The sequence below is a fragment of the Metopolophium dirhodum genome, chromosome 1, assembly GCF_019925205.1.
Source record: "Metopolophium dirhodum isolate CAU chromosome 1, ASM1992520v1, whole genome shotgun sequence".
Taxonomy (NCBI): Eukaryota; Metazoa; Arthropoda; class Insecta; order Hemiptera; family Aphididae; genus Metopolophium; species Metopolophium dirhodum.
Genome location: NC_083560.1, coordinates 38,797,167 through 38,820,623, shown reverse-complemented (window position 1 = coordinate 38,820,623; position 23,457 = coordinate 38,797,167). Strand labels below are relative to the sequence as shown.

At 28.4% G+C, this 23,457-nt stretch overlaps 1 protein-coding gene across 1 annotated transcript; it reads right to left on the bottom strand.

The window, feature by feature from the left end:
* Positions 1-15,054: 15,054 nt before the first annotated feature.
* On the bottom strand, positions 15,055-20,347 carry LOC132934684 (digestive cysteine proteinase 1-like). Its single transcript, XM_061001007.1, has 11 exons — positions 20,002-20,347; positions 18,267-18,398; positions 18,024-18,196; positions 17,851-17,955; positions 17,532-17,667; positions 17,259-17,454; positions 16,918-17,138; positions 16,750-16,850; positions 16,074-16,202; positions 15,504-15,699; positions 15,055-15,441 (listed from the first exon to the last, which is right to left on the bottom strand). Exons 1-11 carry the CDS (start codon positions 20,102-20,104, stop codon positions 15,257-15,259), a joined length of 1,677 nt encoding a protein of 558 aa, XP_060856990.1. The 5' UTR covers positions 20,105-20,347; the 3' UTR covers positions 15,055-15,256.
* Between the last annotated feature and the right edge of the window lie 3,110 nt (positions 20,348-23,457).

The window sequence follows — 23,457 nt, the reverse complement described above, 5'->3', positions numbered from 1 at the left end:
TCTTTTGATTCTCTTGTGGCTGTTTTATAAATTGATGATTTGATCTTGACCTACATACCTTGGCCATGTGACCTACTTTGCCACAGTTGAAACATGTAATTTTCGCTGTATTTTGCTTCGGCATTTTTGATTGTGTTTCCTTATCTGATTTGTATGACATTTCCTCCTGTTGAGCCACCGCAAATGCTTCCTCTATTGTACTCGGACGACTTGCCTTTACTAACATTTTTATAGGCTGTCTTAGTCCTTCAATGAAAATACTTAATGTTTGAGTTTTTAAAATTCCCTCTATGACTTCTGCCACTGCTGCAGTTTTATCTTTGGTTTGAACATTCAACGTCAAATGAAATAGCTTTTCTAACCGGCTATAAAATGTACTAATTTCTTCATCATATTTCTGACGAGTTGTGGTCAATTCTAACATCAAATGTGTGGAAGTATGTTGTGGTTCAAAACAATTTTTTAACTGTGTTTTCAATTCTTCCCATGAATTTATTTTTTTAAATCGGACAACCTGAGCTGCTTTTGCTGTTAAATTTGCAACTATTGTCCCTAATATTATGGGTTTTAACTCCTCACTAATGCATGAAAAAGCAAATTCTGACGACTTTATGAAATTATGTAAGCCTTCAGAGTCTTGTTTGTCAAACTTTGGTAATATTCGAAATGCTGCCTCTAAAGAAGTAACTACACTCATATTTACTAATTCAGTACTTGATTGACTCAAATTTGGTACAAAACTGTATGATTCAGTACTACTATCAAAAGAAATATTTTCCTTAACAATGTTTGAACTTAATTCTGCTGGTACTCCTAACCGTCTACGCTGTATTGGCAAATGTAATGTGTTTCTACTGGTGTCAGGATTTTGAAGTCCTAATAAAGTACTCTGATTCTGCACTGTATTTTCTACTTGGTTACTAACGCTATCCCTACCTAATGTCGTTTGACTTGCCCTACTATCATCTGAATCAAATGACCTATCTGGGACAAATGTTTTGTCTTTACTATCGCTCTGTGTTACGCTACTAGTACTACCACTATCGTCGCTCATTAATTAAATATAAATAGAAAAATATAGATATGCTTACAATACAATATATAAAAATAACAAACTTACAATACCAATAAATTTAACATTATCGAAGTTGTTTCTCTGTGGCCTTGAAAAAGTTGAATGCTGAATTTGTTTGGAATGCTCTGTAATTGACTGGAATGCTTTGTAGTTGACTGGAATGCTCTGTAGTTGACTGGAATGCTATGTAGTTGACTGGAATGCTCTGTAGTTGACTGGAATGCCTTGTAGTCGAATGAAAATGCTCTGTAGTTGAATGAAATGCTCTGTACTTGAGTGGAATGATCCGTAGTTGACTGGAATTATGCACCTTGACTGGTTCAATAACAATTTAACTCACCCTGATTGAATGAACGCGCCTCGTTTGAATTAATGGTTCTTTTGATCCGCTGCCACCAATGTTACAAGTCGGTTGACCGTAGCCTCGTACTTGTGGAGTTTGTATATAGATTTAGTAAATAAAGTAACAAACACACGTTCAAATATTCAATTAATAAAGTTTATTGCGTTCTGAACATGTACAGTCAATGGCACTATCTCCATTCTCCACTGACCGTCTTACAATCTTAACGTTCCTTATATCTAAACTTCTGTAGGACAATCCCTCCTATATAAAAAGTGCTTACTCGCAGTTTCGGGATTGTACCTGTTTACACTAATTTACAATAATCATTTCATTTCATAATTCTAAATGTTTTATAAATACTACATTTCTAATTTGTTTACTAACTGCTACATCCTTACTTACTTCCTATGTTTAATAATACCAAATCATAACACTCCCCTTGTTGAATGAAAGCTCATGTCCTCATGAGTCAATTTTCTTATTACATTCTTTTTTCCTCATAAAAATAAATATTTTATACATTCATAAATCATTATATAATTACATCTTAAATCTACTTAATTTCTACGCATTGTATGTCGTCTACTGATTTTGTATTGACCAATGCTTTTATATAACTCATTGACACTTTATTTTGTTTGTACAGTTTAAAACTTATCTTACTTATTACAATTATTAACACTAATATACCTATACCTATTCCTACTGTTACGTATGTTATATTAGATACAGTTACATATTCTATACTATCATCTATTTGTGACTGTAATAATAAATCTAATTGTTTTGCGTTATTTGCTAATGAATGAAAATCGGGATAATATGAATTATTTATTTTTGGAAAATCATCCTGTATCCTATTAGTTTGATATTGTTTCATATTAGCCGTTATGTTCACTCTCGGAATGAAATCATACGATGTTTTCGTTACTATTGATCTGGTGGGGGTTAGCTCATACTCTTTTGTTATCGCACGACACGGATACGTGAGAGAGATTGTACCTGTGTTTTGCAAGGTTTGCAACACTGGCTGTGACTTAATAGAATTTTCATTTTGATTAACAATTTTTGTTAACACCTGCCGATTTTTCACTTTAGTAATTACATTACCAAATTGAACTCGATTTTGCAATACTTGTGAATATATAATCACTGTATCATTTTCCTTTATTTGATTATCTGTAATTTTTACTGGAATGATCATTTCCGATCTCGGTGGTACTACTGCAATGTCGAAATTATCTACATGCGGAATGTCTTGATTTACCACTGTAAAATTGTCTTCAGTAAGTGTTGACGTTATCTCATTTTTTGAATAATCAATTGCTATCTTGTTATCCTCTAAAAACTCCTTACCTAAAATCCCATCATGAGGTATTGGAAAATTATTATTAACAACTTGAAACCTTACTTGTCTTTTTTCTTCTCCAAAATTTATCATTATATTTACTGACCCAATTGTGTTCACAAAATATTCATTAATCCCTTTTAATCGATATAAAATTCTTTCGTTAACTTTTACGTCATCTTTTAATGACAATAATTTTACTATATTTACTTCGCTCCCTGTGTCAAGTAAAAATCTTGATTCCTGATTAACGAATTCCGTAGCCTGACATATAATGTGATCTTTAAAAAGTTGAGCCTTTAATTTAAATGCTCTTGAAATGTTACGGCTGTTGCTTTGATTTCCTGGACCGATCGTTCGCCGCTCTGAATCGACCCTGTCTCGTTTCCCGAAGTTGATGGTTCTGACATTGAACTTGAATTTGCCTGACTAGCTCTTTTCTCATTGTTGTATTTTAATTTCCTGCATACTCCAATTTCATGACCTAGTTTCTTACAATATTTACAAACAATTGTCTTGTTATTAATCGCACTATTACTTTCTGCAGTTTGCCGATGAATATTTGCTGACTAATTGTTTGGTTTTGAATTTTGCCCAGTATTCGTAACCCCGTTCTTTTGATTCTCTTGTGGCTGTTTTATAAATTGATGATTTGATCTTGACCTACATACCTTGGTCATGTGACCTACTTTGCCACAGTTGAAACATGTAATTTTCGCTGTATTTTGCTTCGGCATTTTTGATTGTGTTTCCTTATCTGATTTGTATGACATTTCCTCCTGTTGAGCCACCGCAAATGCTTCCTCTATTGTACTCGGACGACTTGCCTTTACTAACATTTTTATAGGCTGTCTTAGTCCTTCAATGAAAATACTTAATGTTTGAGTTTTTAAAATTCCCTCTATGACTTCTGCCACTGCTGCAGTTTTATCTTTGGTTTGAACATTCAACGTCAAATGAAATAGCTTTTCTAACCGGCTATAAAATGTACTAATTTCTTCATCATATTTCTGACGAGTTGTGGTCAATTCTAACATCAAATGTGTGGAAGTATGTTGTGGTTCAAAACAATTTTTTAACTGTGTTTTCAATTCTTCCCATGAATTTATTTTTTTAAATCGGACAACCTGAGCTGCTTTTGCTGTTAAATTTGAAACTATTGCCCCTAATATTATGGGTTTTAACTCCTCACTAATGCATGAAAAAGCAAATTCTGACGACTTTATGAAATTATGTAAGCCTTCAGAGTCTTGTTTGTCAAACTTTGGTAATATTCGAAATGCTGCCTCTAAAGAAGTAATTACACTCATATTTACTAATTCAGTACTTGATTGACTCAAATTTGGTACAAAACTGTATGATTCAGTACTACTATCAATAGAAATATTTTCCTTAACAATGTTTGAACTTAATTCTGCTGGTACTCCTAACCGTCTACGCTGTATTGGCAAATGTAATGTGTTTCTACTGGTGTCAGGATTTTGAAGTCCTAATAAAGTACTCTGATTCTGCACTGTATTTTCTACTTGGTTACTAACGCTATCCCTACCTAATGTCGTTTGACTTGCCCTACTATCATCTGAATCAAATGACCTATCTGGGACAAATGTTTTGTCTTTACTATCGCTCTGTGTTACGCTACTAGTACTACCACTATCGTCGCTCATTAATTAAATATAAATAGAAAAATATAGATATGCTTACAATACAATATATAAAAATAACAAACTTACAATACCAATAAATTTAACATTATCGAAGTTGTTTCTCTGTGGCCTTGAAAAAGTTGAATGCTGAATTTGTTTGGAATGCTCTGTAATTGACTGGAATGCTTTGTAGTTGACTGGAATGCTCTGTAGTTGACTGGAATGCTATGTAGTTGACTGGAATGCTCTGTAGTTGACTGGAATGCCTTGTAGTCGAATGAAAATGCTCTGTAGTTGAATGAAATGCTCTGTACTTGAGTGGAATGATCCGTAGTTGACTGGAATTATGCACCTTGACTGGTTCAATAACAATTTAACTCACCCTGATTGAATGAACGCGCCTCGTTTGAATTAATGGTTCTTTTGATCCGCTGCCACCAATGTTACAAGTCGGTTGACCGTAGCCTCGTACTTGTGGAGTTTGTATATAGATTTAGTAAATAAAGTAACAAACACACGTTCAAATATTCAATTAATAAAGTTTATTGCGTTCTGAACATGTACAGTCAATGGCACTATCTCCATTCTCCACTGACCGTCTTACAATCTTAACGTTCCTTATATCTAAACTTCTGTAGGACAATCCCTCCTATATAAAAAGTGCTTACTCGCAGTTTCGGGATTGTACCTGTTTACACTAATTTACAATAATCATTTCATTTCATAATTCTAAATGTTTTATAAATACTACATTTCTAATTTGTTTACTAACTGCTACATCCTTACTTACTTCCTATGTTTAATAATACCAAATCATAACATAGGTTCTCCCAATTGTTTTAATTGTCCACTTAGATTTTCTAATTTTGAAATATGACCGGCTATATTTTCTTTTAGATCCATTATATAGCGATAGAACTTTTGTTGTACTATTGTTATGCTTGTGTCCGACATCTGTTCGTACACACTAAGTAGTTTGTTACACATACCATTTGCTGTGACACAGTTTGTAATGTATTGTAGAGGTTGTTTATCTAACGATGTGACGATACATTTTTGAGTCTTATTATCTGCCCTTTCTCATATTGATAAATCAACGCTATTTTCTTGCTTCGTCTTCAGTTTCATTACCGATTTTCGTTAAAATTGGTTTCTTTGATTTTCCTGTTACTACATCAAAAATTTCAGCTGCATTCATGATTACCTTAATTTGAAATTTCCACATGTTCCAATTTGATGCATCTTTGAGTTTGTTGATTTCATAATTTTATTAACTATTCACGACTTTATTATAAAGACCTTACTACTGGGCACATAACCTGTTGAAGTACACAGATATACAGAAGTTAAAGGTAAATAATAATAAGATCGAATATATTATATAATACAATAAAAGTATAATGATACGATGTACAATAGTGTTACGAGGCGTAATATAAATCAACGACTAACTATGTATACCCGGCTACACTACACAAGACATATTATATTCTGTGTATAGTCACTGTGCTGAACTACAGTGTGAATATATTACTTATACACTACATTATATAGGGTGTTTTGTTTATAATTCCAACATATTTTACGCAAAAATCCCAAATATTTGGATGTTTCCACATTTTGTTTAACAATGTTGCATGGAATGACTCCAAATAACTGTTGGTGCGGACATCAGAACTAAAAAGTGTATGTATTTTAAAACTATTAGGTCATTTATTTTATTTTTGTTTGTTTTATATACAATTTTCATACCTGTAGACACTTATAGATGCAGCGGCAAATTGTATTAGCCAAGAATCTTGAACATAACTAAAGAGAAAAATCTCCAAACGTTGAGAAATGTTTGGATGTTGGTTGGAAAACTCAACAACTACTCTGAATCCATCGAAAATTGTGAACATACAATTGGGATGTACTTCTGCTGGCAAATGAAATAAGGCTAAGTATTTTTATAAAACATTTAAAATGTATAAATACCTATACTATTTCAAATATTCCTATTAATTTTGTGACGTCCAACGCAAATCAGAAATTGCATTAATTATAATAAGATATAACATAATCAAACAGGTCTCCGCCGATCCACGACCACCCCACCCGTATGGCCTCCACACACGCTCCCCTCATTTTAGTACTAACACTTAAAATAACAGCCACTCATTATTTAATTATCATATGTGACCACCTCTGTCACCTGTCGCCTGTTCATGCCACCCAAGATTTGCCACTCGGTTTGGTACGTGTATTGATATACACGTGTACATGTAGTTCGAACATTGTACAATAAAATGTGTATTTAATTTCACGTGTTTTTAAAGTTCGTGTACACGTGTATCTTAATACACGTGTATTAAAAGTTCAGATACCCGTGTATTTAAAGTCCAGAAACTTGGATACATTTTTTTTTTATTAATAATATTGCCATGTTATTCTGACTTCCGCTATGCAATTTTCGTGTACTGAGTTATTTTTTGTCTCTTATAATTTTTGTTATCGGCCGATAATTGACATTTACACATTTAACTTTAATTTACGGAATGACGTACTTGAAGCAACGAGTATGATAGATATTTAATAGTGAATATAACAACATTATCGCAAATTCGTAAATACGTTTTATTAATAAAACTTAAATTACGAGTTGGGTTCTTTAATTTGGAGTGATATTATTTCATTTGTGTGTTGTTCACGTCTTGTACATTGTCATATATTCCATACTTAAATAACAATAGATAACTATTTTATTAATTCATAAGATGAGTAATAAGTGTAAAAGTTGGGTGTGGCTGTATGCTAAACGGCATGGCGATAAAGCTTACTGTGATTTGTGTACCGTAAATGAAAACAATGAATTTTGTTGTATTGGTGGAACAACAGGATCTTTGGGCAGACATTTAAAAACTATACATAGTATAAAACCACCTACAACTGTAACACGAAGGTAAGTAAATTTAATATATATTATGTTCATAAACCGTAAATTATCTTTTTTTTACAAAGAATATTTTTTATATAAGACGTATCATAATTAAACAAATAACCAAATAACAAAATAAAATTATATTAAGTCTGCACATAGTAATTGAGTGTTTCCACTTATCGTGATCACACTGTATTTATTTAGAAATATAATCTGATTTTTAAAGTAAAATTATGTTTTGCTGTTTTATTTAACAGAAGTATTGTACCTATTATGTTAATTATATATATTAATATGTATAATGTATATAGATAGGTAAAGACTTAAATTTAGTAAATAATAATTAGGAATGCATCGATTTTTCATCATAGTTCACAATATATTTTAAATAAAATATTCAAAATGTGAAAACACTAATCTTAGGTACTTATTTATATATTTTGTCATTAATAAAGGGTTGTTTCTGGTCATGAATTTGATAATTCTGATATCTTAACCAGTTCAACTACGACTGCAAGTTCTTCAGAATCTCAAGTGAAGTGAACCTTCAAGTGAAGGTTTTAAACAATTTATGGCTGTTGTTGAACCTAATTATAAAATTTGTAAAGAAGGAGTAATAAAAACCAGAACGAAAGCGTTAAAATCGTCAGTAACAAAAATAATACAGAAAAAATCAAGAGATTCTAAAAGTATAGCATGTACATCTGACTGTTGGTCATCATTATCTCAACACAGCTATATTACAATTACTACTCATAAAATTGATGATCAATGGTGCCCGAAGTCGTATACACTTTCAACACATGAAATGGAGGAATCTCATACCGCTGTAAATCTTGCTCATCAATTAGAAGATACGTTTGATAAATGGGAAATTGGTGGGAAAATTATGACAGTTGTCACAGATAATGCGAGAAATGCAATAAATTCTGTACAGTTATTGACAAATATCTCTGAAACATACGATGTAACGTGCGCTGCTCATAGTATTCAACTCGCGGTCAACAATCGATTAGGAGAAGATGGAATCATTACACTAATTCAGTTAAGTAGTAAAATGGTTGGTCATTTTAAACATTCCAATGTAGCTAAGCATGCTTTTACAAAAATGCAAGAGCAGCTCGGATTAACATAAAAAAGTCTAATCCAAAGTTGTAAAACAAGATGGAATTCAGTATATATAATGTTGGATCGTCTTTATGCTAATAGATGTGCTGTGACAAACGTCTTAGCAGATCGTAATACAACAAATGTTTCAATAGCAAAAAAGTTAGAAATACGGAAAGTGAGTGGACTTTAAACCCTAACTAATTAGTAACCAACAAAATATGATGGGGTTTTTTTGAAAAAAAATTAAAAATTCCAATTTAGGGCATTTCCCCAGCCACCCCATTAAAATTTTGGTTTTAAAAAATAAATAAATCTTAGGTTAACCCTACATCGTGTGGGCCTGCGCATTTCGTGCTGCAGCCGCTGCGGGCGTAACAATTAAATTAATATTATAATGTTTCGAGTTTTTATTGTATAATATAATACCTATTACCTATATTATAATATCTCGCGATGTGATGGCGGTTACAATGCTTATTATTGTTTCACCTATATTATAATAATATAATAGGTATACCTTATTTAGGTGCAATAATGATGATAACGTGCATTGTATACATCCATAACTTTCTTCTAAATATTATATTGTTACTCGTAAATGGCTAAACAAGCATATGCTGCCCCTAGACTTTCTTTGGGGCTACCGGGGCCGGCAAATATTAAATAATGGGCCTCGGTAAAATTATATTTCCACAAATGATTTTTTTTTGGTCAACTAGTATAGATATGAATATTTCATGATTTTAGAATTTATCAGTATAAAACTAATGAACCTGTCTACTATATAAAGAAATAGCCATGATTTTTAATCGTAAATATTATTATCATTTATGGTCAACAAATCTAAAAATAAACTGGGTTTTTAACGTTATCGTAATATCGTCTTGTGCATCGTACAGTAATATTCCATGACGATGCTGGGCCGCCACAATATTAGTGATAGACGATATTAAATAGCGATTAGAAATTACGTAATTGGTGTTGCACTCGCACAACTTAATATTTTTCGACGTGCGACGTGCTCAATGCTCAAAACCTACAATATTATAGACTATAATAGTAGTAAGTTGTAACATTACTGTTGTGTCATGTCCGGTAAACGAAAGGGTGGAGCTGAAAAAGTCCGTGAAAAGATTGTAAATATTGAGAGTGTAATTGATGAATTTAAAAATGTAATACCTGTAGAGCATAGATTAGTATAATATATAAGTTTGTAAAAAAAGTGTATGAATGTTAATAAGAGGTTTTATTGTTTTATTTACTACCAATTGTTAATACTTTAATTATTATTATTTTTAAAATATATACTTTATATTATTATTAATGTTTGTTTATTTTATCATATTTTAAATAATAATTATTAACTATAGGCTTGTGGAAAAGTACACCTTAAGTGGCTTAGTACCTTACCGTACAACTGTTTATCCAAATAAACAAATAATCAATACAAATTTAATTTTGATACCCAATAACAAAAAAATTAAAACTATGGGCTGGGTTTAATGATGAATTTGAAGAATGTGCCGAATTAATCTCTTGCTGCCCCTGAAATCGGAGCCTATGCACGCCTATGCATATAAGTAGTACATAACACATTAACACACACACGTCATATTACATATATACCTGTATTCACATTCACATTTAAGTCATAAAAACTAATTTGGATAGGGTAACCTCATTTAACTACATTCAGGGTTGTTATGTTTAAGACATGCATTTAAAATATTTGTTTTAAACGTATTGTTCATTGTATAAAACAAATAAAACAAATTATGTTTATAACAGTATAAAATCCAAGTGAATATTGTGTTTTTTTTGATTTGTCAGTAAGAATAAATAATAATAGATATCCTTCAGAAAAAAAGTATTAAATAATTAAATCTATTACCATCCTTCAGTTTTAATTTTTTTTAAATTTTATTGAATAAATTACCAAGTTTAAAATGTTGTTACTTTACAGTTAATATATACATGATAATATAATGTCCACATAATATAACATCCATTCAAAAAATATTCAAAATACGTTTCAAATACTTTTAAGATTTAAAATAAGTAATAAATAAACAGTAAAGATAATATAGTAGTACACGGCCGCGGCATCGTATTGGCATATAAGTAAATAACATTTTAAATTAAAATTAAGTTATTTTAAATATACTGTTTAAAACTCAAACTAAACACAAAAAATACACATCATTGTAAAATCAATACATTCCTCGCTCCACTCAGAATCTAAAACTAAAAAAATTAAAATTGATAATGTCTGTTTGTACTTTTTATACAGCTCAAAATGAGTCAAAATATTTTAAAAATTGTATCAATTAGTATAGAAAATGATAGAGTTAACATATGGTGTAAACTTCAATCTTCATTCATGAAAAAGTGTGAGTTAGAACCGATAACGGATTACACCCACTAATGTTCATACTTAATTTACTACTCACACAATTAATACCCAAACACAATAAAACTCAAAAATACGCACGCCGTATAAATTGCCTAAATATTACTCCTTAAAACATGCAATGCTTGGATCTTAAGGGGACGTCGTACACGCATATTATGACAATTGTTATCTCCGTCTTATATAATATGTATATCAAAATGTACGTCCAGCCGTTTCAATTTTGTGTTGTTAGCTTGAATATTAGAGTGTATTGACCGATTATCAAACTTAAATGTAAAAACATTACCCATGTTTCTCGTCGGTTTTAACGATATTTTAATTTTTAAGTGAATTTTGAGTGTATAAAATATTAATATTTGAAAATATTCTCATAATTCACTTAAAAATTATCGTTCCAATTTAAGGAAAAACGGGAATTTTTACGCAAAATCGGTATTTGACAAAATTGTTTTTGGTTTTTGGTGTAACTCTAAAACAAATGAATGTAGATACATTACATTTTCACTAGTTGTTTATATTAGCATTTTCTATACACGATAACATTTTCAAATAATATTGATTTGTTTTAAGATGTTTATGGACATTTTCAGTTTCAAATTTTTTTTAGTGTTATTTGATATTTCTATGAATGTCAATAAAACTGTATTTGTTGGGTAAAAAAGCTTGACAGTTTAAGACAAGACTACTTATATATTGTTAAAATGATATTTGAAAAATATTAAAATCCATAGTCACAAATTTTTTTTTATAATCATTTCAATTTTATAATCTTGACAAAATACGTAATAATTACGAAAATAAGCAATTATTTTGAGTTAGAAATTCATAAAAATTTTTCTTCTTAAATCAAAGATTTTAAAATGTAATACAAGATTCCTCATAAGTTTGTTTACTTTTATAAAAAAAAAAAATCTGCAAGAAAGTCAAATTACATTTTTATGAGCGTTTGAAGTTCATATTTATACAAGATTGGATATTCACTCAATTTCTCATGTAGCGATTTTCTTATTTTGTTGTAATTCAAAAACGAAAAACTGTAGATTTATAATAATTTCACTGAATGTTTATAATTTCATTTTCTAAAATATTCTAAAATATTTTGACTTGTAGCTGTGTTTACGAACAATTTTAAATTAAATTTTTTTTAGATTTTTTTCTATAAATATCAATACATTTTTTGGGTCAAAAAGCGTGAAAATTTAATACAAGGCTCCTGATATATAGCAGACATTTTTTTATTGACAAGTTTTAAAAAAACTTATAAAAATCGAAAATTTCTTATGCCTATAAAGTATAAATATAGCTCAGAATCAATGTATTTTGAGAATATTGTGTAAATTTTTTGTAGAAAAAGCTAGTGTAAAAAAATAATGTATCTACATGTTTTTTGCCTAGTTTTTTGTTACACCAAAAAAACAAAGTTGATTCTGTTAAAAACTAGTTTTAAGTATAAATTATGTTGTTTTTAAAAACTTTTGGGAATACTATAAAACATAAAAAATATTTATAAATATAAATTATATTTTTTTTAATGATTACCCAATTATTACTGATTTGGGGTGAATAAGATCAGCTTTTTATTTTGCTGAATAAATTATATTCATACCACTCTAATGAAGCAAAAATAGATGCTATAGCAACATTACAGATAGAAATATTACATAAGAAACATTAGATCCAGGGCTTGCAAACGTTATAATAACGTTATGATTATAACGTTATGTTTGATAAAAAAACGATTGAAATTTGTAAACGTAATTATAACGAAAAACGATAAACATAAATAAATAAATAACACAAAACAAAACGTAACGTTTAACAAAATATATGATATATCATTAAACAAAACATAACGCAAAACGGTATATATTGTATTCCATTAAACAAAATAATTAATTTCCAATTATTTAATAATACTTAGTATTATTCAATTATTTATTCGAGCCAAGAATTAATTTTATCCCGTATCCGGCCTATACGGGAGATCCCGTATTAGATTTATTTTAAAATTTAATAAGAAGGTATTAATAGAATAATTTAATTACCAATAGCTAATAATAGTGATACTCTGATAATATTGTACTGTACTATCTGTACTACGGTCGGAATTTATACCATTCAAGTTATTCAACTATTGTGTTCGGTGATCATTGGTATTTATTTTGTTGTTTGTGAATGTTCTATTTAATAATGGTAATATGGTAATAAGTATAATTTAGATAGTATAAATTATACTATGTTGTCTACACTCTATAGTATATTAGCTATGTACACACTTTTATATTGCCAATAAATATTATTTAACTTTTAACAACATAAATTATAGATTCTGATTATTTTGTCAATTGTAGGAAGGTATAAAATAAATGTTGACAAAGTATGTCAAAACAATCAGAGTAAAATATGTTTGAAACATAGATTCCTGCTTAAATGATATTCTCAAGCACAATATTGTAAAACTTACTAAATAATTTTAACATTTAAAAACCTAATAATACGTTCAAAATTTCAAAATAATGATCATGATTTTTTTTTTTTTATATTTATTTTTTTATAATAATGTCCTTAGAGCCTAGCCAATTTATTAAATTCAATAATACATTATCACTTATAACTTAAGATTAATTATCATCATACTGTTTTATCATTTATTTTGTTTCCATTTCTTTACGAACTATGTATATTGTAATTTAATCTGTATCACTGTACTCTATATTTTGTAAATAATATGTAATTGGGTTATCTAACCCATTTAATTAAATAAATAAAATTACACAATACCTACTTAAAACTCAGAATAGGGAAATTATGTCCCCAAAAAAGGTCATAGGCATATACTTTTAAATTGCGGCCTGTGTACTTTTAAAACAGGTATCTAAATACTTTTAAATATATTAAATAACGATAAACGCAAAAATTGTATAACGTTTTAATTATGAATAACGTTAAACGCAAAAATTGTATAACGTTTTAATTCTGAATAACGATAAACACAAAAGTTGAATAACGTTTAAATTTTGAATAACGATAAACTCAAAATTTGTATAACGTTTTGATTGTAAATAACGTAAAACAATATTTTTTTTTCAAATGCAAGCCCTGATTAGATCATAATATTATACAATGTGCAATACCCTTTTTCAATATGATATAGTTTTTGGACCCCTGATTTTGAGAAAATATAATGGTTGCCGATGGCCAAGATGAACTGGACGAGTTATAATAGTCATACTGTTATGAACGACCGAGACAAATTTCAAATGTGTTCTGCTACAAAACAGATAACTGTATGTCAAAAATATGTCGACACTGGCCATAGGTGCCTGTTTATTCATGTCAACACCGAGTTGATATCAGTATTTAACATGTTAATTGGTAAAAATAATTATATGTAATTCACATGTAAGATGTAAATCTGTACTGTATGTTTTTTCATGATAATAATAATAATTTCATTTACAACTATAACAGCGAATTAATGTAATTTGTATACTTTTCTATTTACTAGGTACAGTGTAAGGTAGTAACATAACGTTAATTACAAATTACTATAACGAAATTACTTTTGCAGTAACGCTGTAGTATTTTAATAATATTTTATTTTAATTAACACAATTGTAACAAAATTACTTTTTAAAAGTAATTTTTATGGAATTATGTTATTTCCCTTTTTATCAAAATAAGTTATGAATGTAGAATGTATGTGGGACAAATACTAGAAGGTTCTGTCTAGAAGCTATACTGTTATTCAAGAAAAATTGAAAATCAATTTAATTTATTTACTATTCCCGTAACCAATATTATTAAAGAACTCAGAAATTAATACTTATACATTTTGTTCATGTATAACATTAAGTAATTAACAATGCATCTAAATCATTAATGTTATACCTAAACTCCTATATAATTTTTATAATAGTATACCTAATACTTAATAGTTGTTATGGACTAATGTTTTGGACTAATTCATTATTTTAAAAAAGTACATTATTTATAATGCCCTACTTTTTGAATGAAAAAGTAATTCAATGTGATAAAAATTATGTCTGGTAAAAATATTTAATTCTCAAGTAACGTAATTTTATTACTTTTCAAAAGTAATTTACCCAACACTGACAAGGTAATAGGTATAATTAATAAGTTGATAGTTGATTTGGTCAAAGTTATTCTCATTAAAATATATGCTGTATAAAACTGTTGTTTATTTATAAATAGATCAAATAGTACAATATTTTAATATTACTATACAATATATTACTATTCGTGATAAAAAATTAATTAATACCAAAAAAAATTATAAAAGTAAAATCAATATATTTTACACTCAGACTTAAAAATTTTAAATTATTATTAAATCAAAAAATGACAATATAGAATGTTGAAATCTTAAACATAAGTCTACAAATTAACATATGTTGGACTAGTGAGAACACCGCAATTGTTATCCTTACGAGATATAAGGATGTAACCACCATTACCCCAGTGAGTTGACCATGAGTTTTTCACCAGCCAGTATGGATGGCCATCCAATGTACCATAGCCCACCAACAACACAGCATGATTCAACTCCAATGGACTATTACCTACAAATTAAAACAAACATACAGAGAGATAAGTATATTTCAGTTTAATAAGAAATACTTACAGCAATATTTATCGTAGTAAACACCATTCGAGTAAAAGGAAAATGTTTTTAGCGAAGCATAAATGGCAATAGAAATAGGACCTTTATTGACTAAAGCAATTTTTAATGCTTCTTCATCATAAGTTGTCACATTAACAAAACTAGTAATTTTTGTAAGATCCCCATTTGATATGTTAGCTATATGACAGAAACCATCCTAGAATAATACAAATATATAGACAAATATGATAATGAATTAATAAAATATGATTGTCTTATATAAAATCATGAAGACTTACAACATTTAAAGGTTATTGTGATTTTTGAATAAATATTTAGTTTTAAATAAGTACATATTAATTGCATACTTATTTTAATCATATTTTGTTACAGATAAATTTAATAAAAAAAAATGAATGCACGTAAATATAAAAATATTAATATTTAGTTCAGTGCAACAATAAGAAACCAAGTCAAGAGACTTAACAATAATATGAAAATTAATAAATGTTTTTTTCTTGTGTAACTAATAAATATCCAAACATTTTTACACAAAATTGAATGAATTATTCAAATTTAAATATTCTATACCTGAGAAAGGTATGGACCGTACTCTTCTTCAGTTGGTAAACCATGCTTCTCAATCCAAGAATAAGCACGGAAATCTTCTCCGCCATCACATCCATTATTGCCAAAACCCCAACTGCAATCTACCAAAGCCTATAAAAATAAAGCATAAAATATATATTATGTTATTAAATGTAAACATTTACAATTGGAATTAACTAATAAGGAAATTTGTCTTCGAAAAAATAAATACTGTTATACTATTAATGAAAATATAATGTTACTTTTACAAGTAACATTAAAACTGAAAATTAAAATTAACATTATTTCTTAATGAGGTTTTACTTTTTTTTTACACATAATCATCTAATATTCTCACCAACTATTGAAAAATTAAAAATGGTACTATTGCATATAATATTTTATAATATATTATATTCATAAAAAAATACAACCAAAACAGTAAAATTTGTATCATCTTAAATTATAAAAATTCATATAAATAGTTTTCAATTATTTTATTTCTTTTATTTCTTGCCTGTATCATTTTATATATTTATATAAACTAGAGACCACATGCAAAAAAAAATATAAATATGTTTTTTTCAAACACTATAATAATTATTTATCAATCTTAGTAGATTAGTAGTTAACATTTTATTTAGCAATAAAAAACTGTATCTTAAGTAATGATATATACCTGTTCAGAAAAACTTTTAAGTTCACGATGTTTCATGAAATATGCTCCTTCAATGGTACCAGTAGTACCAAAACTCCAACAAGAACCACAAGTTGATTGATCTAAGAATTAAAATTATATAAATTACAAATAGTCACCTAAAAAATGTATTGCTAATGAAAACTTTACCTTTAACAGCTGTTACAGCACCAGCAATCCTCCAATCAATTTCTGAAGGTAAGTTTTGAAAATCAGTCTTATTGTAAGGAAAAGGTTCTCCACCATTATATTCATCATCACTTAATTTTCTATAACCTAACATTGATTTAAGTTCTGTGCTGGAATAGTCAGCCAAATTATTAACAGCGAGTGTATAACCAACATTAGCCCGATTTTTTGAACGAATATATCTAATAAAAATACATAAATTAAATTCAGTAACTACTAACTATATTATTGTATATATACTTCAAATTTTTTTGGATAATTTATGAGTTGTTAAAAATAACTAGTAAAAAATAAATAGTCACCTTAAGTTTTGACGGAAATTATTTTTTCGGTCAAAGTGTTCAATTGTACCATTAGGGTAATTTTTGTTATGTTTACGTTTAAATTCTTCAAATGTGGAATCTATATATTCTCCATAGTTATTTATGAACTCCATCATAGGATTAAAATCATAAATATGGTTTATGCCAAGTCCAGGGAAAGATTCACATTTTAATTCTAAAAGCAAAGGTTCAAATATATAATAATAAATCATTAAGATATTGTAAATAATTAACTAGTCATTATTGATATACCTTCAACGTTGAAAATACATGGATCAGGCTTCACTGGTATAAAATGTTTGTAAACGATAATGTAGTCGTCAAAATGTGATAGAAATACTGAATTAAATCCATTCATTTGAAACCTCATTGGATAAGCAATATCATCCTAACAAATAATATCACTTTAATACGTTATAATATTATACTATAAATAATATGTATAACTGTATAAGTAGTAAGTACTGAGTACATTAACACATATAATGATAGAATAAAGGAATAAACGCTACAATTTGTTCAAATTACTATCAACAAAATATTTCATCATTCAGATTTAATTTCAGCTTACTTTTCTATACAACCACATTATATATTTTCCAACTGTTTTTTCCACTCTTTTAATATAAACCCATTTTTCGACTACAATACCATTTTCTAAACTTTCGCTGACTAACTAAAAAATAAAGAATACATTTAAACATTAATTTTAATATCAAAATATAACTTATTGAGGCCACAAACCCTAAAATTGCTTAAGTCTGGAAGAGTTGATTGAGGTGAAATGTGAAATTCATCAGTTCCATTCGCTTCCAAACATTTTAGAGTGTTGGTTTCTGTTTCGGTAGTAACAGGAACAATTTTAAGAGATGAACCAAAAGCGCCTTTATTGGACAGTTGATATGTTTTTGTCATTCCTAATCAATTTAATAATTAAATATAAATCAAACTTAAATTTATTTTGTTAAAAAAAAATTAAAAATTTACCATGATAATAGTCAATGCGACTGTTACTAGAGTCTGAATCGTACCAAGCACTAAATGGTTCATGGACTTCAGCAAATGGAATAAATATGTCACCTTCTACAGAATAACTTGAACTCCATTTTGGTACACCGGCTAAAATATTCAAACGAATAAACAAAAAATTAACAAAATTTGAAGAACAAGTGTTTTATTGAGAAATTCTTGGATGATTTTAAATAAAATACCTAGGTACTTATTGCCTATTTATTTATTTATTAATAATCTATTCAATTTATGTTACAAATAAGTGTAAATTAATATATATTATAAACTACTTGTACGGCAAATACACATTGATCTAACAATTAACATCAACTAATTCTAACTATTAAAATAACTTATTTGAAATTAAATCAGATATAAAAACATTTAAGTATAGGTATAGTAGGTAAAAATATTAAAATAATTCATAACTGCAGTCTTTTTGTCATTAGGTATTTTAAGCTCTGTATGTAATTACCCCATAATTTACTTAATTTAAAAACAAGTGCTATCATTTATATTTGACCTACCAACATACAAATCCAGGATATTGACATTTTAGGAAACCCATATCGAACAATAATATTATCATTATAATTATTAAAATACCTAACAAATAAGAACCGAGAACTGAACTGTTTGATGTTTAATTAACTGTGTACACTATTTAACAATTATTATTGTTCATTAGACTCTAATCAGAGTGTCGAGAATTATTATATAACACAATGGTTTTATAGAATATTTTACTTGAATTTTAACTGGGTCATACTTAAAAATAAATGTTAACATTATTAACATGATTCATTTTCTAACAAATTATTTCTAGCCCCACTGGCTCAAATAAATAAGAAAAAGTAAAAATACAAAACCAAAATGAGATAAAAATGAAAATACCTGCTGTAAATAATTAATAATACAATTTTAAATTATTGATACCTAATAAAAATAACAAATGTCATACATTTAGAACTTTTTTAATTTAACAATTTTTCCCAATACCTACTCTTATGCACTAAACATTATACATATCCAACAAGTTACCTACCAACTAGATAGTTAATAGTTATGTTATTATAATTAATATAATAAATGATAATATGTTGTTGATGGTCAACATATTTTGGGGAAATTGGTAAAAAACCTATAAAGTAACAAATAAAACACAGATCAAAGTTGCGATTGTTACGGTGTATTATATAGCTGTAGTGGGAGCGTTCATTAACCGTTGGCAGATCATGGTTGTAATTAAACGGAACGAAGTGAAAACGACAAGTCCAGAGTATCTATAGGTACCCAAAATAAAACTGAAAAAAAATCGCCCCCTAACAATTACATTACATTACATTACATTACAATTGCATTTTTATCTCAATACCAATAGACATTTTTACATAATTTTATACTTACTAGTTAATACCAAAGGTTACTATCATAAGCATAAGTAACCCATTTTTTTGAGAGATAACATTGACTAAATAATTAATACATAATATGTAGAAGGATACCTACCTAAATACCCTATACCTTTATAACCTATTAGCTACTATATGAAGGCCTTAAACTAGCCCATACCCGACCCGACTACGGTCCGTTAATAACAAGGGGGTGGCAAATGCCCACCCTGCCACCATCATAATGACGCCACTGACCTAGGCAGTAAGAACACCACCGTTAAAACAATAAAATATAATCAGGCGATTCCGATAATTACGTTGTGTTTGATCGCCGGAAGCGTAGTACTCGCGGATCGGCCATAGCGCTGTGGCCGAGTTGAGCAGCAACGAACCGAAAATCAGTTGGATGGCGGCGGTCATCGTCGGTAATGTGAAAACTCGAATCGGATGTCGAAAAATCGCTTAGAGGACGAACGGACGACGAGAGACGCACCGAATGGCGAAAGTCAATCAAATGTCGCCGAATACACGCAGCGGCGATATCACGCGACGGTCAACTCATTCGTTCGGACGTATAACATGATATAATCGGTACACAATGGAAACATCGAAAACGGTATGCAATGTGCATGACAATGGGAATTTATTTCAAATGTCAGTGTTGTAAACAGTTGGTTTTAAAATATTGTTCAAATACTTGTCTCAACAAATAATTAGAATACTACCTACATTTTAAAAATATTTAGAATACGACACTTTAATATTAAGTTTAAATTAGTATGTATTTCATATGTATTAATAATATCGTTTTGCCATCCGAAAACATAGCGGACGTGTGATAAATTATATTCTTATCTATCTCAGTGACTCGGTGTAAAAAAGCTGGTAGTGCCTTATCTAGTTATAGTATAGACATCTGTGACTGGAAATTACATGGGCGGTTAGGGGTCGGGGGAAATCCACCAAAACTTGTAATAGCCCCTTAAAAAAAAAATGTTCAATTGTATACTAAAATATTAATAAATAATAACTGCTGAAACCGCTGAATAAGACATTAAAAGAAGGATTTAATAAACGGTTTGAGAGTTTCTTTTATGATGAAAGTTTGGTTAAAGCAGCTTTATTTCACCCAAGGTTATTATTATATTTTTATTTCAATTTCAATTTATATTATTATAATTAAATGTTTATAAATTACTGCTGAACATATTAATTTTTCTTATATAAGAATATGTTATATTTTATTATTTTAGATTTAAATTAGCTTGGCTGAAAGAGGATGAAAGAAATAGCATTAAAAACAAATTAAAAGATGAATTTAACCTTTTTTTACCACTAGATATTTTGCCAGTAAAGAATACTAAAATTGTTCACAGTACTATAGGCAAAAAAAGAAGTTTTTTCAGTTTTGAAGACATCAATAGTGTTGCTTCACCCAAAGAAGACAGGTAATACTTAAAAAAAAGGACATGTATTAGTAGAGAAAAATAATCATACTATTTATATTTTCACTTATATTTGCTGAATTCAACAGATTTTTTAATGAGGGTTTGAAATCATCAGAATGCTTGGCTGGTTTTCCAATTATAAAAAAAATTTACTTGCATTACAATACAGATCTACCTTCCAGACTGGAATCCAGAGCATTAGTTGAAAGACTATTCAGTTTTAGAAAGGATGTATTGAGAAACAAAAGATCGAGAATGACTGATGGTAATTTTGAACATCAATTGTTATTAAAGTATAATAATAATAATAGTATAATTTGATAGGTATTAAGATTATTTAATTAATAATTATATAAATATTTTTTTTGATCTCATACAAGGACTTGATTAAGTACCAAAAGACTGGTTCTATTTTCCTTTATTGTTTTATTAATTTAAAAAAATATTGTTTTGAGTTTTGTTACAAAAATACATGAGATACATTAAATAAACCTGCCTTCCGAAATTACAATAAAATAGTGGTAGGCATTAAAAAATAATGACCAAGTACTCAAGTAAATATCTGAATAAATCAAAAAAATGTTTAAAAAAAATGTAGCGAAAAAGTAGCGCGCTATATTTAAACAATAGCGTTAGAAATACTACGTTTAAAAAAAAGTAGCTTTAGCAATAGCGAGCTACTTTTTGGGGGCAGAAACGTTAGCGTGCCACAAAAAAAAACAGTAGTGTCCCGACTACTGGAGATAACTATACATAATTTTACAGTATATGCACTGAATTATAATATACAGTCAGTGAATTGTGGAATAAAAATCACCAGGAAAAGCCCCCATGAACAATCTTTGTTGGTTTTAACTGAAAAGAGTGTTAATACCTGTTGAAAAATGAATTATCATGTATATTAGTCATGCGGAATAGATACATTTCACAAGGATAATATTCTATCAATTAAATTAAGTACGAAATACTATGTTTATATCATGACAATAAGAAATTTATAACAAAGAAGGTAAGACAATAACAATAGTAAAAATGTACAATATCTTAAACTGATGTCTATAAAAGAAATAAAACAGTTGTAATATACTATTGATCAACATTTAAAAATAGCCGAAATTAAATGCATTCATGCAAATAAATATTTTACTGATAGTACCAAATATGCAAAATAATGAACCTTTTATTAATGAATTATTCCGAACGTATATATTAAAATTGACTTAGTTTCTTTATTATTATTGATAAAGCAAAAATGTATGTTTTAAAATATACCTAGATTCAAACAATATTATCAACACGTATGAATCATGATAAGTATTGTAGTGTTATGTTGTAAATTGAAATTTGTTTTAAATGTGACTGAATTTAAATAATCTACCAAAGAAAATGTATTGACAATTAGATGATGTGCAATTAATGGATGGTAAATGTAAATATTTTAAATGTAATAAGTTTAAAGTAAACATATTCATATACTATTATACATGTGTCTTATTGTAACATGTATCATGTATGTATACAATTTTTTTTAACTAATTGGAGTAAATAAAAGTATTCTGCAAATTTTGTTAATTTAAGAATTATTAGGATAATAATTTGAGGGTCTTTTTAGGGCGTATTGCAATCATATTTAAATTTTTCAAGAACCTAAAAATCCATATTTTCGTAAAAACATACATTATTATCTTATGAATCAGCAACATAGCCAATATATCATGTAAAATATACAACACACTAGCCTAAGATTTAGTTTTAATATTGAAAAAAAAAGTTAATTTGTTCAACGACTATTGGATTAACAAATCTTAGGTAATATGTTTTCACTACTTATTTTCAGGTAAAGGTATATTTTTTTTTGAAATTCAGAACTCCCCTTTGAAAATGAATCCTGGTTACACCACAGATTTTAGTTGTGAAATTTTTTTTTTACATAATATAACCATGACTTCGAAAGTTGAGATTAAATAACAGACAATAAGCATATTCTAAGGAATTTAACACAAAATATAGAAACTTAAAGCATTAAATACTGCAAATCAAAAGAAAAATTATTATTAAGTTATAATATACCTACCTATAAACAATTATTTCGATGGAAATATTATTTTGGTAATTTGGACGACGGTCGCCGATTCAGTAAAACTGCCGCCCAACAGTTTAAATCGTAACATACTAATATGTAATGTTATCTCTGGAAGGACGGAGGGGGCCGGGGAGAATGAGCCGCGTATTAAGCCGTTATTGAAGCTGCTATAATATTCTTATTTGTGTAATTAAAGAAAAACTTAATTGTTTTGGATTTTTATTCAAAGACATTTCAAAGAT